This window comes from Rhinopithecus roxellana, chromosome 3 (genome assembly GCF_007565055.1).
Source record: "Rhinopithecus roxellana isolate Shanxi Qingling chromosome 3, ASM756505v1, whole genome shotgun sequence".
Taxonomy (NCBI): Eukaryota; Metazoa; Chordata; class Mammalia; order Primates; family Cercopithecidae; genus Rhinopithecus; species Rhinopithecus roxellana.
Genome location: NC_044551.1, coordinates 172,049,496 through 172,064,057, shown reverse-complemented (window position 1 = coordinate 172,064,057; position 14,562 = coordinate 172,049,496). Strand labels below are relative to the sequence as shown.

Sequence of the window (14,562 nt, the reverse complement as noted above, 5' to 3'; positions counted from 1 at the left end):
TGTGACAACTTTCCCACAAAGAACGAGGTGAATCCCATGTTGATGGTCAAACTCCTAAGACCCTAAGCCTTTACATCTGTGTTACTGTGAAGCCACATCTAGACTAGGCTGAACTTAAACAGCTGGGATGAAAGGAACACGGGCTTCAAACTCATATACAGACCGTTTGACCCTGAACAAGTTCTCTAACCTCCTTGAACGAGTTTTTACCTGAAGAGTAGGTCCAAGGTACAGTGGTCTGGTTTATCCCTCTCCCTTGTACAGTCCTATCCAGACGAATTCAATTTGTAGTCAACCCAACAATGTGAGAGGGCCTCCCATGTGTTGAGCAAAGCACTTTGGCCGCCATTTTGGAGGAGACACAGCCCATCATAAACGTTCAATAAACAATCACGGGCCTGATCACCCTCAACCTGAGCTGGACCGTGAAACTTCGGGAGAGAAGCTATTCTCGAATCTGACTGTAATCCCCCTTCAGGTTACAGTTGATGACCAGCTACAAATCAACCTGTGCCAGCCCAGATTTCCTCTGGTCCTCAAGGACATCCTGAGATGATTGGACAGAGTCCTTGCTGCATCTGCCCCACTCCCCGTCCTGTATTCTAGTAACCTTATCAGGAAGGTAACAGGAAATGAGAATTTATCAACTTGTTCTTGGTAGACACATGGTGCCCCTGTGGTCCCTGACAGCGGGCAAGCTCTACCCAGTGACTCTGCCACTGACACTGCTGGTCAGGTGGGCATGTTTTCACACGTAGGTCTGCTTCTTGTAAGTGGTAAAAGAGTGAGATACTAGATGTCTTAAAATTCAATGACTTATGCCTCTTGCTGGATGTCTTAAAATTCAACAACTTATGGCTCTTCATCACTAACCATCCCAAGCATGTAAACTGTTAGTAAATCTATATAAACATTGGCTAAATAGTTTCCAGTTTAGTGTTCCTGAAAGTTAAATGGCCTTAGCTCTATAAATAATAAAAAATAAGTGTCAAATGTTCATTTTCTCCAAATCCCATCCCCTTTTTCAAGGCTACAATATCTTCTTTACAACCCCATATCCCTCCCTTTTAGACACAATGTGTTGAGCCCAGGGGACAGCGAAAGCCCCTTCCTAAGGTAGGAAGGTTATACAGCACACACATATGGTATTAGCACCTACATAACAAGAGCTGCTGTTTCCTACACCCCCCACCCAGTGTGCCAGGCATTTACACGCAGCAACTCATGTAACCCTCCTAAGTCACACTACCATCAGGCACATCTTAAAGACAAGCAAAATCATGGAGGTGAAGTAATTTGGCCAAAGTCTCCCTGTTGGCAATGGCAGGAAAGGATCTGAACCCAGGTATAGCCGTCTCTTACCTACTCACCCAGCCACACTACCAGCCAGTCCAAACTGAAACCACCCAGAACCAGACACCCTTCCCTCACTCTTCCCTCTTCCCTCCAGTGCCATCTCCTACTGGCCCTGACCATCTTCACGTCCAGGACACTGACGGCCACCACCTTGGCTTGGCTCCAAGCTGCAGCACCACCCCTCACCTGTCCCCTGCCCTGCACTCAACTCTGCTCTATCTAAGGCCTGCACTGAGGCCACCCCCTCCTCATTCGACCCTTTCCTAGCAGGCTCAGCTAGCAGGAGCTTCACCCTCCTCCTCCTTCACCTGTTTCTGTGCGGTCTATGTTCCACTTGTTCACACACACATACCCATCATGCGCCCAAACTGACTGCAAATGGAAAGCAGATCTCATATTTCTCCTCTGAACCTCCCACTGCGCCCGGGGTGTGATGGATCCATAACCTCCCTTCACAGCACTCACTCTGGAATAATGAACGTGGCTCACTCGGCAGTGGCGGCATTGAAGCTGAGAAGGCTGACGGACCCGTGACAGGTCCCTGTGCTCTCCCTGGGAGCTGCTCCACCTCAAGCAAGGGGAGGCTTATTAAGCACCTCCCGTGTGCCAGGTGCTGTGCTAGACACTTTACAGATTATATCTTGTTTAATCTTCCTAACAACCCAAGGAGAAGGGGATTCATCATCCCGGGTTAATGGATGAGCAAAGTGGGCTCAGATAAATCACTGCTGGAGCCAGATTCGAATCTGATTCTGCCCAAGTATGAAGCCAGCATTATTTCCACTGCATCAGTGTCAGAGAGAGAAAAGGAGGCAACGCCTCCCCTACACCTAGGTATCTCTGAGTTTGCAACACACTCTATTCAACCTCTACTCTCTTCCTTAAAACAGGACCTACTTTTTAATTCTGTCTATGGGCTCTTTTTCTGCCAAAGCCGGAAGACATTTCATGGTGCTTTGTGTAACTAAAACCCTTAGGGAGTAGAAACAGGAAAACGCTCAAGGGTATTTCTACCCCATTCCTGGCCACTCTAAACTGGGCCAACCCACACATCACATCACACCCCAACCAGATTCTGTCTTCCCTCTCCCAGCCCCTACCCTCCAACCCCTGCAAGACCTCCTAGGAGCCTGCTCTGGGCTTAGCCTGTTCCTTGGATCCACGTGCCTCTGGCCAGGGCTCCCTGCACCAGCCTCCCATCCCCACACAGGGCCCTCTCCCAGGACTCCAGCTGCTTAGCCTCCCACCCACACAGGTTAAGGTACGGGGAACAACAAGGCACATACACTTCACAAGCTTCCCATGTGGCATGGCTCATCCTACTCTGTATCTCACGCCAAATATCTGGATCTCAGCAATACTGTACACTTAACTATCTATCACTCTGACTTGTCATTCCAGCCAACACAGCAGTGGGTCATTGGTATGTGGATACTGCAGTCTGAGCATGTGATGAGTGTGTGTGTGTGTGTGTGTGTGTGAACAAGTGGAGCGAATCCTAGACTTGCCCTGCCAACTAAAATCTAGCTCACAGCTGACCTCCCCACTCACCCGACTTGCTGATGTGTATAGCAGAAATGGCAGAAAATGCCTCGACAGACCAAATAATAAATGGCCAGCTGTGACTCTGAATGGCATCCTTCCAGCTCTGCAGAACTAGAAAATGCACTCAAACCAAAGGGGCCCCGGGTCTGAGACGCATGTCATTTCCCCAGGATGGACCCACCTTTGAACTCCTCCAGTACTTCAAAGTCAAGGCACAGAGATGGTGTCATCAAGACGTTGAGAGTCTGAAAACCTCACACACACCGGGACTCTTTGCTCATGGATGTGTGTTTTCCTGTTGCTACAAGTGTCCCACTAGTTCAATGCAAAGTTTCATCTTGTTTAAGTGACAGGCAGTGTGGATCAGTAATTTACATAAACCCAGAGGAGAAAAAAAACCACAAGGATGGAAGAGGGAATCAATCAAATATTAAGATGTAGCCGAAACCCTCAACATCTGCTTCCAGTTCTAGAGGGAATATATAAACATGGCAGAGACCACAGGAATGACAGATGGTTGCAAAAACAAGAAATAATGCATCAAAATTTACTCACAGTGACATGAACAACACTCAGCTTCTGCCGCTGAGGTGGCAAGTTGGTTTGCAACTGAAAAGACCCTTCACCAGGGAAGGTGAGAAACGCTATTGCAAACACTACTGTGCACACTACTGCACCTGCTCTCAACGCATCACTCACTGACATGGCCCAACAGCTGACTTCTCATGGCCATGGTTTACTCATCTGTGAAGTGGGAATGGCAACACTTGCAGAAACAGAGTAGCCCATTGCAAATAAAGGCACATGGGCCTTCAAACAAACCTAGATCTGAATACAGTCAGCTGATGAGTAACATTGAGTTACTTAAACTCCCTGAGGTAGTAAAATGGTGATAACACCCACCTCAGAAGGCTGCTGCAAACACTGAGTAAGAGCTGACAAAAGTGTTCTTTATGGTAGCAGGCATGCAGAGAATGCCCAGTAACTACAAATGTCTGTCAAGACTTGTTGAGTGTTTATAATACTCCCCAACACGGTGCTGTGCCCCTTGCCTAACTTATCTTGCCATATTTGGTTTGTCTACCCTTCGTGTATGAAGATAAACATGTTTTTATACATAAACATGGACATAAGAAAACTTCTGGAAGGATATACATCAAAATTCTAATACTAGTTACCTCTTGGTGCTAGGAATGTAATTTTTCTTTTTGCTTACCTTTTTCCAAAATTTTCTACCAACGTATTTCTATATGCCTCAGTATTTGCTTTAACACCAAAAAAAATTACAAAATAATGAAAAACTACTGCTCTTAGGTAACAACCTCCCCAACACAAGCCTTTTTTTTTTTTAAAGGGAAGAACTAATAAAGCTTTGCTTTCCATGAGGAACCACTAAGTGTTTTTCTTTTCAATAAAAAAGCTAACTGACTTACTCCCCTCTTTACTTTGCCACCAGGAAGCTCAGAGTCAAAATTTTAGTTCAGTCATTCGATTAGCTTTGTCCCTACATTTCAGAGGGTTATTGGTTGGGACATTAAATGACAGAATTATGACATTTAAATTCTCTTTCTGAAATTAAAAAAAAAATACAAAACTGCAACATAAGGACATAATTTTTAAAGTCTTAGAAGTGCCATAATAAAAAAAGTCAGTTTATTAAATGATCAACTCTCAAAATTATATATATATAATTATTTTAAAAAATTTCCATATCCTTCCATTCCCCTCCCTCCAAACTAAGTATAGTCCAAGTTGTATCAAATGTCACAAAGTCTACCATGTACCCAAAAGCAGAGAAGACAGGAGGTCCAGAGGACAAAGTATGCTGGGGTCACTACCCACACTGCAGAGTCCACACGAGTTAACTCACGCTGGGGGCAAAGAATGGAAAGAGCTAATACACAGAAAAAGCAAAAGAACTGGAATGGGCAGCCTGACCATAGACGTTTACAATTTATACCAATTTACAAATATTTAGGGTGCCCACCAACTCCAAGAGAACAGACCAAACTAACCACATGAAGGAAGACCTCTGCCAGGGCCTCCTCTCCCTATAATCCCCTCTCAAGAATCATTAGGAAGCCCAAACAGCTTCACAGTTCCGGCTTCCCGGCTGCTGTCATATTTGCCGTCTTTGTCATCACAGGCAAATGCCAGCAGAGGCCTTTTGGGGTGCCACGCCACTGTGAAGGTCGGAGACTCACACTGTACCTCCCATAGTTTGTCCCCTATAGAAAACAATAGAGAGAAACCAATCAATACGTTCATAACGAAGGACACATTCATTAAGTACTTACCTGTATTAACTCGTTTAATCCACCTACTAATCCCACAAGATAGACACAACTATTACCTCATTTTACAGAGAACTCCCAGGCACAGAGAGCCCACAAGCCAGCAGGGGGCAGAGCAGGCTCTGAGCACAGGTGGGTTAACTCAAGAGCAGGTCATTGAGCAGGAAAAGTGTCACTGCGTCACAGGGACATGCAATTACATGAAGGATCTGCATGGCTGGATGCTGGACAATGTTCACCACAACGTGACTAACAGGGACATTCTTTACATAGTGGAATTTCAAGTTCTTTACTTTCCTCTTCAAAGTTTTCTATATAGTTTTTTTTTTTTTTTTGAGACGGAGTCTCGCTGTGTCGCCCAGGCTGGAGTGCAGTGGCGCGATCTCGGCTCACTGCAAGCTCCGCCTCCCGGGTTTCCGCCATTCTCCCGCCTCAGCCTCCGAGTAGCTGGGACTACAGGCGCCCGCCACTGCGCCCGGCTAGTTTTTTTTTTTTTTGTATTTTTAGTAGAGACGGGGTTTCACCGTGTTAGCCAGGAGGGTCTCGATCTCCTGACCTCGTGATCCACCCGCCTCGGCCTCCCAAAGTGCTGGGATTACAGGCTTGAGCCACCGCGCCCGGCCAAAGTTTTCTATATAGTTTTAATCTTTCTACGAAGAATGTCACAGATTTCCGAAAACAATACAGCAACATTAAAAAACAAATCTGAGGAAATTCTTTTGTAAAATGAATACTCTCCTCCCATTTTTCTATTTCCAGCTTCTGTTGTTTTTAAAGCAAAAACTTGGTAATTCCTTAAATTAAAAAAAATATTTTTTCAAGTTCCTATACAGGCAACAGATAAGGAGAAATATACCACAACATTTTTTAAAAGGTGGTATTCAGATAGTGGGACCACAACTGATGCTTTTTTCTTCCTCTTACTCTGTAGTTTAAAGTTTAAATAAATCAAAATATTTTTCTAAATCACTTTTCTCAGACCTGCCTGTTTATTTCTTAACGCTTTGCTTCTTCACTATCCGGCAGTGAGTCAAAACATAACCACACTTGTCTAAAGGAGACAAATTCATTCATGATGATGCTGATGAAGTAGTCACATGCAGAGATGAGATCACAAGAGAAGTCCTGAATGCCAAAGGTGAAAGACAGTAGATTCTCATGAGGTTACCTGTCTCCACTTCAGCAATGTCAATAAAATGGTCTTCCGATGCTGACGCCAGCATTTTCCCATCATGGCTGAAACTGAGGGTCCTTACAGGCCAATCCAGCCTATGATACAGAGTGGACAGAAGAGACATGAGAATTACCAAGTAAGAGGAGGGAACAATGTCATTCACGATAAAATAAAATTCATGTACCCAACAAGGAAAGTGCTGATAGAGTCACTTACCTGGAAAAGCACCGAACACACACTAACTCATCCACGTCCCAGAGGCTAACCAAAGCATCTGCACTTCCTGTGGCAAAGTACTTCCCCATCGGGTCAAACTTGATACAGATGCAGTTGGAAGGATGGGCGTTGATGGACTGCACAGGCTTCAGTTCTGGGTAGCTGAGAAACAAGACAGACAGTGATCAAACTGCAGAAGAGGACTGTGGTACTAAAATAATAATAGGAGACAATGAAGAAGAAAAGCAAAGATAATGCACCACCACCAAGAACTGTCATTCAAGATAACATTCCTGAAATAAAAAGAGATTTTGAACTACATTATTTAAAAAGCACAACACATACCTGAGACTACAGAACCAAAGCAACCAACATCGAGACATAGACTAGTAAAACTAGTGGACTTTAAAGAAAAAGAAAATCTGACAGCAACACTTAATGCCAAAAGAAAATGGAGTACCATATTTAAGAAAGATACACAAGCAAGAAAATGAGTCAAGGATTTTTACATCCAGCAAAACTGAATTTCAAATATAATGATACAAACAAGAAGCACAATAACGTTTTATAAAATCCATAAGCTTTATAAGTACGTAAATAAGTTGTAATGAAAACTCCAGGAATAATGTTCCCACGAACGCTTCCCGAGGAATCTTAACTAGAGAATGAGCTTCAATTTAAAAAATGACTAGAGACTTATAAGGACTGGTGCTGAACACTGAATATAGTTTCTTGCAAAAACTATACATGGTTTAAAGGGAGGGTATAATATGTAACAGCTGCACACTCCTACAATACATAGTACTTTTTTTTTTTTTTGAGACAGAGTCTCGCTCTGTCGCCCAGGCTGGAGTGCAGTGGCCGGATCTCAGCTAACTGCAAGCTCCGCCTCCCGGGTTCCCGCCATTCTCCTGCCTCAGCCTCCCAAGTAGCTAGGACTATAGGCGCCTGCCACCTCGCCCGGCTAGTTTTTTGTATTTTTTAGTAGAGACGGGGTTTCACCGGGTTAGCCAGGATGGTCTCGATCTCCTGACCTCGTGATCCGCCCGTCTCGGCCTCCCAAAGTGCTGGGATTACAGGCTTGAGCCACCGCGCCCGGCCTCGGTACTATTTTTTTTAACGGGGGAAGAATGTAAAGAGTGTATGCAAAAAGCAAAAACATTTTTTGTTTCAAGTCATCACATTGGTGGTAGTGGCAGTAATATTGTTATTCTGAGACATCTATATGTTTACCATGGGATACAGGTAATAAGTAACCATCGGATATTCTAATTCTATGATCCCTTGTGCCCTTGAGAACCAGAATACTCAATTTGGAAGGGAAGAAATATATTTGTAATATAGAAGAGTTTTAATAAAATCCCTGGAGTCCTCCTCAATTTTAATTGGAAGTTATCAGTGTGAATTCACAAGGTATTTTATCTTTAAATATACACACACACACACACACACACGTAATTCCTAGGCCAACCCAATGATAATGAACATTCCTAACTTCAGTATCATTTCTCAGTGAAAGAATGTAATGTAAGGCCTCTTTTTTTTTTTTTTTTTTTTGAGGTGGAATCTCACTCAGTCGCCCAGGACGCTGGAGTGCAGTGGCACAATCTAAGCTTACTACAACCTCCACCTCCCAGGTTCAAGCGATTCTCCTGCCTCAGCCTTCCAAGCAGCTGGGATTACAGACCTGCGTCACCACGCCCAGCTAATTTTTGTATTTTGAGTAGAGACAGGGTTTCTCCATGATTGCCAGGCCTCAAGTGATCCACTCACCTCGGCCTCCCAAAGTGCCAAAGTGCTGGGATTACAGGTGTGAGTCACGACACCCAGCCAGAATGTTAGGCTTCTTGGAGAATTTTCTGATTAAAGGTCTGGGGCAAGATTGTACAAGATGAACTTGGAACATCTTATCAAACCAGGGAGCAAAAAACAGAAGACCACTGGGAATATGTCAAAAAAGGGCTCAAGAACCAACTTGAAGATGTTCTTATTGGCCAAAGATGGCATAATTTGACCTTCAATAGGCGTAACAATTACAAGAGATGGAAACACATCAACTATGTTTAAAAACATGAGCCCATAATGATTAAAAAAAAAAAAAAAGAAAAAACCTAACTGGTCCTCTTTGGAGGCAGCAGGAAACGAAATCATCATCTGACAAACAGAATCAAAATTTTATTCTGCCTTCCCTAGATGAACTGCACTACCGGGTAACCAAATGGCAGACGAGAAGCAGCATCTCTTTACACAATAGTCCAACATATAAACAAGCATATGGAATCAGCAAAAGCCAAACTGGGAGAATCTCCACAGGTTACCAGTCTGGTTTTTCAGCAGCTACGTTTTAGGAAATTTCTTTTGAGTAATTTAAGAGACACAAAAGACATATCAATTTTTTTTTTTTTTAAATGAGCAAAACTAGGATATCTAGGGGCTGCACACGTGGTAGACAAACTATGAAGAATCACCATAAAAGTCAGGATAGTGTTCGCTTTTGTGGAAAGGAGCTGTAATTAGGACAAAACACCTGGATGGACTTTTAGGATGACTGGAAAGAACTACTCCTCGACTTGGGCAGGGCTGCACAAGAGTTAAGCCTATAAGAGTTCGTTAAGCTACACATTTGTGTTATGTGGTTTTCAGTATCTGTGTTTTATAATAAAAAGGTTTTTCTTAAAAAATTATAGAATCCCCATTGCCTACAAAATAAAATCCAAGATACTAGGCATAAAATAAAGGCCTTTTATAATCTGGTCCCAAATTAGACTTCATCTTCCCATTATCATGCCCTCTCTTATTTCCCTTATCTGCCACCACGTCCCCAACAACCCTGACTGAACTACTCTGCAAATAAGTCATGTTCACTCATGCCTGCTTTGTCACTTATGTGGTTCCCTTTTGCTTATTCTTCAAATCCTGCTCATCTTTCAAGATAAAGTTCACAAGCTCCCTCCTTCAACTCCCCATGGAACATATCTCACTTGGCCTCACATTGATCACCTGGGATAGTGGAAGGCTAGAATTAAACAGATCTGAATTTCAGCTCCACAATTTCATTCATTTGGAGAACAAATATTCACTAAGATCCTACTATGTGGAGCAGGTGCAGGACTAGACATTAGGGATTCAACACTAAACAAGGCAAACAACATCCCTACCATCGTGGAATTCACAGTCTAACAGGAGACATGGGCAAATAACAATGCAATTACAACACAGAAGGAAAGTGCTTCCTACAGAAAGTACGTAAAGTAAGCCTCTAACCTACCTCTAACCCTGGGGTAGCGGGAGAGCTTCCCTGAAGGGAAAGCGATATTTAAGTTGAAACTTTAAGAGTACGAATTGGCCAGTTGGGCGCGGTGGTTCACGCCTGTAATCCCAGCACTTTGGGAGCCAAGGTGGGTGGATCACCTGAGGTTGGGAGTTGGAGACCAGCTTGACCAACATGGAGAAACCCTAAACTACAAAAAATACAAAATTAGCTGGGTGTGGTGGGGCATGCCTCTAATCCCAGCTACTCAGGAGGCAATGGCAGGAGAATAGCTTGAATCTGGGAGGTGGAGGTTGCAGTGAGCCGAGATCGCGCCATTGCACTCCAGCCTGGGCAACAAGATCAAAACTCCGCCTCAAAAAAAAGAGGGTATAAATTAATCATAATTCAAGGTGCATCCAGTTCTAGCAAACACTAGCTGACTACTGATGTAACCTCTCACCCTCAGATCCTCATTTGTCAAATGAGAAGCAAACCATCAACCCCTAGAATTTCCGTAAGGACTCAGTAAAATATAAAGTATATAAAATATACAGCTCAAATGTACTTAAAACAGGTTAGGATTCTATTTGTGTTTTAAGCTCCTTCAGGATAGGCTCACATCTAATTCATTTCCGTATCTGACACAGCACCCAGCACAAAGATATAACAGTCTCCTAAGCTAGACCCCCTCACCTGAGGATGTTGATACAACCATTGCCATTTGTCAGGAAGAACATGTTGTTGTCATTGTTCCAGGAGATTTCGTTGACCTCGAACTTGAACTGCTCTTCTGCTTTGGAACGGTGCGTCTTGGCATCAATAAAGGTCACCACATCATCTTTGTTGCCTACAGCAATGGTCTGCCCATCAGGACTCCAGCAGATATTAATGTTCTCCCCTAGGAATCCAGATATAAACAGTAAGATAATCTGTTTGCTCATAACCCTCCACAAGTTTATTGTGCTATCCTAGAAAGAAGACCAGAGCTTTCTTCAGGGCTTACTCATTAAAGTCCTAGACAATGGGAGGGAGCTACTATTTATAATTCAACAATGAGTCCAGCACATTCATCTACACATTTCCTGATTTGGTCTTCACAATACTCCTCTAAGACACACTTTATTAACCCCATTTTATAGACGAAGGAAGTAAGAGACAAGAAGATGAGCCAAAGTGTCAAAACTATGAAGTCACAGAGCCAAGAGTTTAAACCCAGATTTGACCCCAAAGCCCCCTTTTCTCTTACACCAGCATTTCTCAACTGTAGTCACTCGCATGCCAACATCACAATTTTTGTCCTATCCATTAAACACTATATTTTTCTTTATTCAAGATTTTTCTTAAAATTGATCCAAAAAATTTTACTTAAATAAATTTAGCAGCCAGGCACAGTGGCTCAAGCCTGTAATCCCAGCACTTTGGGAAGCCAAGGTGTGTAAATCACTTGAGTCCAGGAGTTCAAGATCAGCCTGGGCAAAATGGCAAAAACCAGCTCTACAGAAAATTAGCCAGGCATGGTGGCATGTGCCTGTAGTCCCAGCTACTCAGGAGGTTGAGGTAGGAGGATGGCTTGAGCCCAGGAGGTGGAGGCTGCAGGCAGCCAATATTGTGTCACTGTACCCCATCCTGGGTAACAGGGCAAGACTCTGTCTCAAAAATAAAAACAAAAATAAATTCAGCTTTAATTGAGTAATAAATTCCATGAGCTAGTTCTTCTAGTAAATATTAAAATATCTGCAAAACTGGTTTTTAATGTTCACCCGGGCATCACCTGAATCATTCATGGATCAGCAGCTGTATACCTGGGGAAAAACTACACCATTCTGCCTCCAGAGGTAAGTCTTGGCAACAAAGTCTAGTGGCCCACACTGAACACATCAATTAAAAATCTCATCAACTTTTTCCATTCTAAAATGCATAATTTTTTCACATTTTAGTATCTATACTGTATCTTAAATTGTATCAGAAAGCATTTCAAAATTTTGGGTGTATCACAGTTATTTACCAACTTTCTTTCCTAATGGAACATCTTATGATAAATGAAAACTCAAGAGTCCCATACAGTACCAGCCTCAATACTTACAACTGAGCCTATAAATGTACTGCACAACTTTCTGGTCACTTTCTCGCAGTTCACCAAGACCATCCAAGTTTCAACCATTCTAACTAATCAAAATTTTCCATATTCTCCATGCCTTTGCACATGCTGTTCCCTCCTGGAAATGCCCCATTCCCCACCCACTGCACCTTGACCACTCAATTTCTATGACTGTCCTAAAAGTTTGCTCAAATTTGGTGAGGCCTTCCCTGGCTCCCCTAGGCAGACTTCTGTTTTCATTTCTATTCTGGGTATCCATCTTGCAGACCTCTCCATTATTAAATGAACCATATCTTGCTATGTTATTTGTAATATACATGTCCCCTCCCCGCTGGGGAGTTCCTTGGAGCTGGAAACTCTTATTCAGCTCAGGATGTCTCATACACAGCTGAGTGCCAGACACAGAAAAGATATTCGGAAAATGGTTGTTGAATGAATTCAAACAGCTTATCTTCCTATTACCCTCTCTATCTGAATAGTCAGTCACCTTTAGTGTTCACAGTGGCAATGCATTTTGTAGTCCTGACATCCCAGATGCGAATGGTTTTATCTCCGGACGCGGTAACGAATAGGTCAGGATTACTTGGATGCCAACAAAGCTGGTCCACACTATCCCCATGTCCCCGATAATTGTTTTCTTTGACCTGAAAGAACAGAATCCAGATGTCACTTCACATAGATGTAGCTGCCTCCCATGTAACTTTCTAAGCTTATTCAAACCAAGGTATGCTGGGACGAGTAAAGATCTGGGTAATTCAGAATCCAGTCCTTTCTCCCTTCTCTTCTCCGCAGTCCTTCTGAACTGTTGTTCTCAGCTTCCACATCTATGCCCTTATTTTTGTGCCCTCCCTGGCCTCCTCCTCCTTCCTGGTTTTTCACCCTTACTCTACCATCAACGTTCCTAACCCAGTAGCTCATTCCCACGGGACGCCCTATCACTTTCAAAGGGGCAATCCTCACCACCACCACCACAGCCCCTAGCCACTCCTTACCAGCACACGAATCGACTCCAAACGAGTAAGGCTCCCACCGCAGCCCCGTCCCATCCACCCTATCCTCACCTTCACCCGCCATCGCCAACCTCCTTACTTCCACACTCTCCATACGCCCCCACACTTCCTCTCCTCACCCCTCACGACCCCGTCACCCCCACACTCCACCTTCTCCCCACTCCCTCCTCATCTCCACACTCCCCCCTCGTCTCCATACTCCCCTTTTCCCCCTCCCTCAAGTCCACTCTCTTTTCAACCCCAAGGCCCCGTTCGCCCCCCATTCGCTCTCCCACTACCACACCTCACTTCACCACGACCCCTCTCCCTAGCCCCGGCAGCTCACCAACCGGTCCTTCTCCAGCAAGAAGACACTGGCCGTCTTGTCGAAGGACCCCGAGGCTAGGCGACGCCCGTCGCAACTCCAGGCCACCGAGTGCACCTTGGCGCTGTGCGCCAGGAACTCGCGCGTCTTGCTGTGGCCCCGGAACAGCTCCTGCATCCCAAGCACGTAGCGCGACGGGCCGCTGCTCACTGAGCACCACGGGGCCATTGAGCCAGGGCCGCTCTGGCCCAACGCGGAGGGCCCCATGGCTGCAGTGGGCACCGCCATGCCGAGCTCCCAGCTCACAACACGCCAGCAGCCGCCAGGGTGCAATCAGTCCTGGCGCCGCTGCCGCACGCATGCGCCCGGAAGAGCGAGGCTCCTCTACGCAAGCGCGCTGTACGCCGCCCCGGAAGGGACTACAAATCCCGGTATGCAGCGCGTGCCCGCCTCTTCTTACTTAGTAATATTTGGAGTTAACTCCAAATATGCTTCACACTTAACGATTCCGAGTTTTTTAGTGTTCTTATTTCTCCCTTACCTATTCCTTGGTAGATATATGTGTATCCCTGTTTAATCGAATAAAAGAACCAACACTAACCTTCTAAACAATTCACCCATCACCTTTCTTCTGGAGTTGTTCCCTAACTCCTAGTCTCCTCCCTTAAGAGAAAGCCCTGGGCTTTTTACTGGAGAAGGACCAGCTGGTGAGCTTGTCCCGTGAAAAGGGCTAGCGGGTGTGGAGTGAGGGAAGAGGTGTTAAGGGAGTGAGGGAAGAGGTGTTAAGAAGGGGTCTGGAAGGGTTTTTTGTTTGTTTTTTAATAAAAATGAATTTTTTGTTTTTAAAAGGTAATGGCGGAAGCGTGTCAGCCACAGCAACACTATCTTAAATAGGAACTGGGTAAAATGAAGCTGAAACCTACTGGGTTGCATGTCCAGACTGTTAAGGCATTCTAATCGCAGGATGAAATGGGAGGTCAGCACAAAATACAGGTCATAAAGACCTTGATGATAAAACAGGTTGCAGTAAAGGGGCCAGCCAAAACCCACCAAAACCAAAATGGCGACGAGAGTGACCTCTGGTCATCCTCACTGCTACACTCCCACCAGTGCCAGGATAGTTTATAAACGCCATGGCAATGTCAGGAAGTTACCCTATATGGTCTGAAAAAGGGAGGCGTGAATAATCCACACTTGTTTAGCAGATCATCAGGAAAAACCATAAAAATGCGCAACCAGCAGCCCTCGGGGCTGCCCTATGGAGTAGCCATTCTTTTATTCCCTTTACTTTCTTAATAAACTTGCTTTCACT

The 14,562-nt window shown here is 44.5% G+C and overlaps 1 protein-coding gene across 1 annotated transcript; it reads right to left on the bottom strand.

Annotated features, from left to right (window-relative positions):
* Positions 1-4,534: 4,534 nt before the first annotated feature.
* On the bottom strand, positions 4,535-13,859 carry THOC3 (THO complex 3). Its single transcript, XM_010388357.2, has 6 exons — positions 13,272-13,859; positions 12,424-12,580; positions 10,532-10,736; positions 6,586-6,747; positions 6,364-6,464; positions 4,535-5,129 (listed from the first exon to the last, which is right to left on the bottom strand). Exons 1-6 carry the CDS (start codon positions 13,536-13,538, stop codon positions 4,966-4,968), a joined length of 1,056 nt encoding a protein of 351 aa, XP_010386659.1. The 5' UTR covers positions 13,539-13,859; the 3' UTR covers positions 4,535-4,965.
* Between the last annotated feature and the right edge of the window lie 703 nt (positions 13,860-14,562).

Coding starts and splice junctions, on each gene's coding strand:
- THOC3 (XM_010388357.2), bottom strand. CDS start 13,538: ATGGCGGTGCCCACTGCAGCCATGGGGCCCTCCGCGTTGGGCCAGAGC. Junction 6,465..6,585: donor TGTGTTCGGTGCTTTTCCAG/GTAAGTGACTCT, acceptor TCTGTATCATAG/GCTGGATTGGCCTGTAAGGA. Junction 5,130..6,363: donor CATTGCTGAAGTGGAGACAG/GTAACCTCATGA, acceptor TGTTTTCTATAG/GGGACAAACTATGGGAGGTA.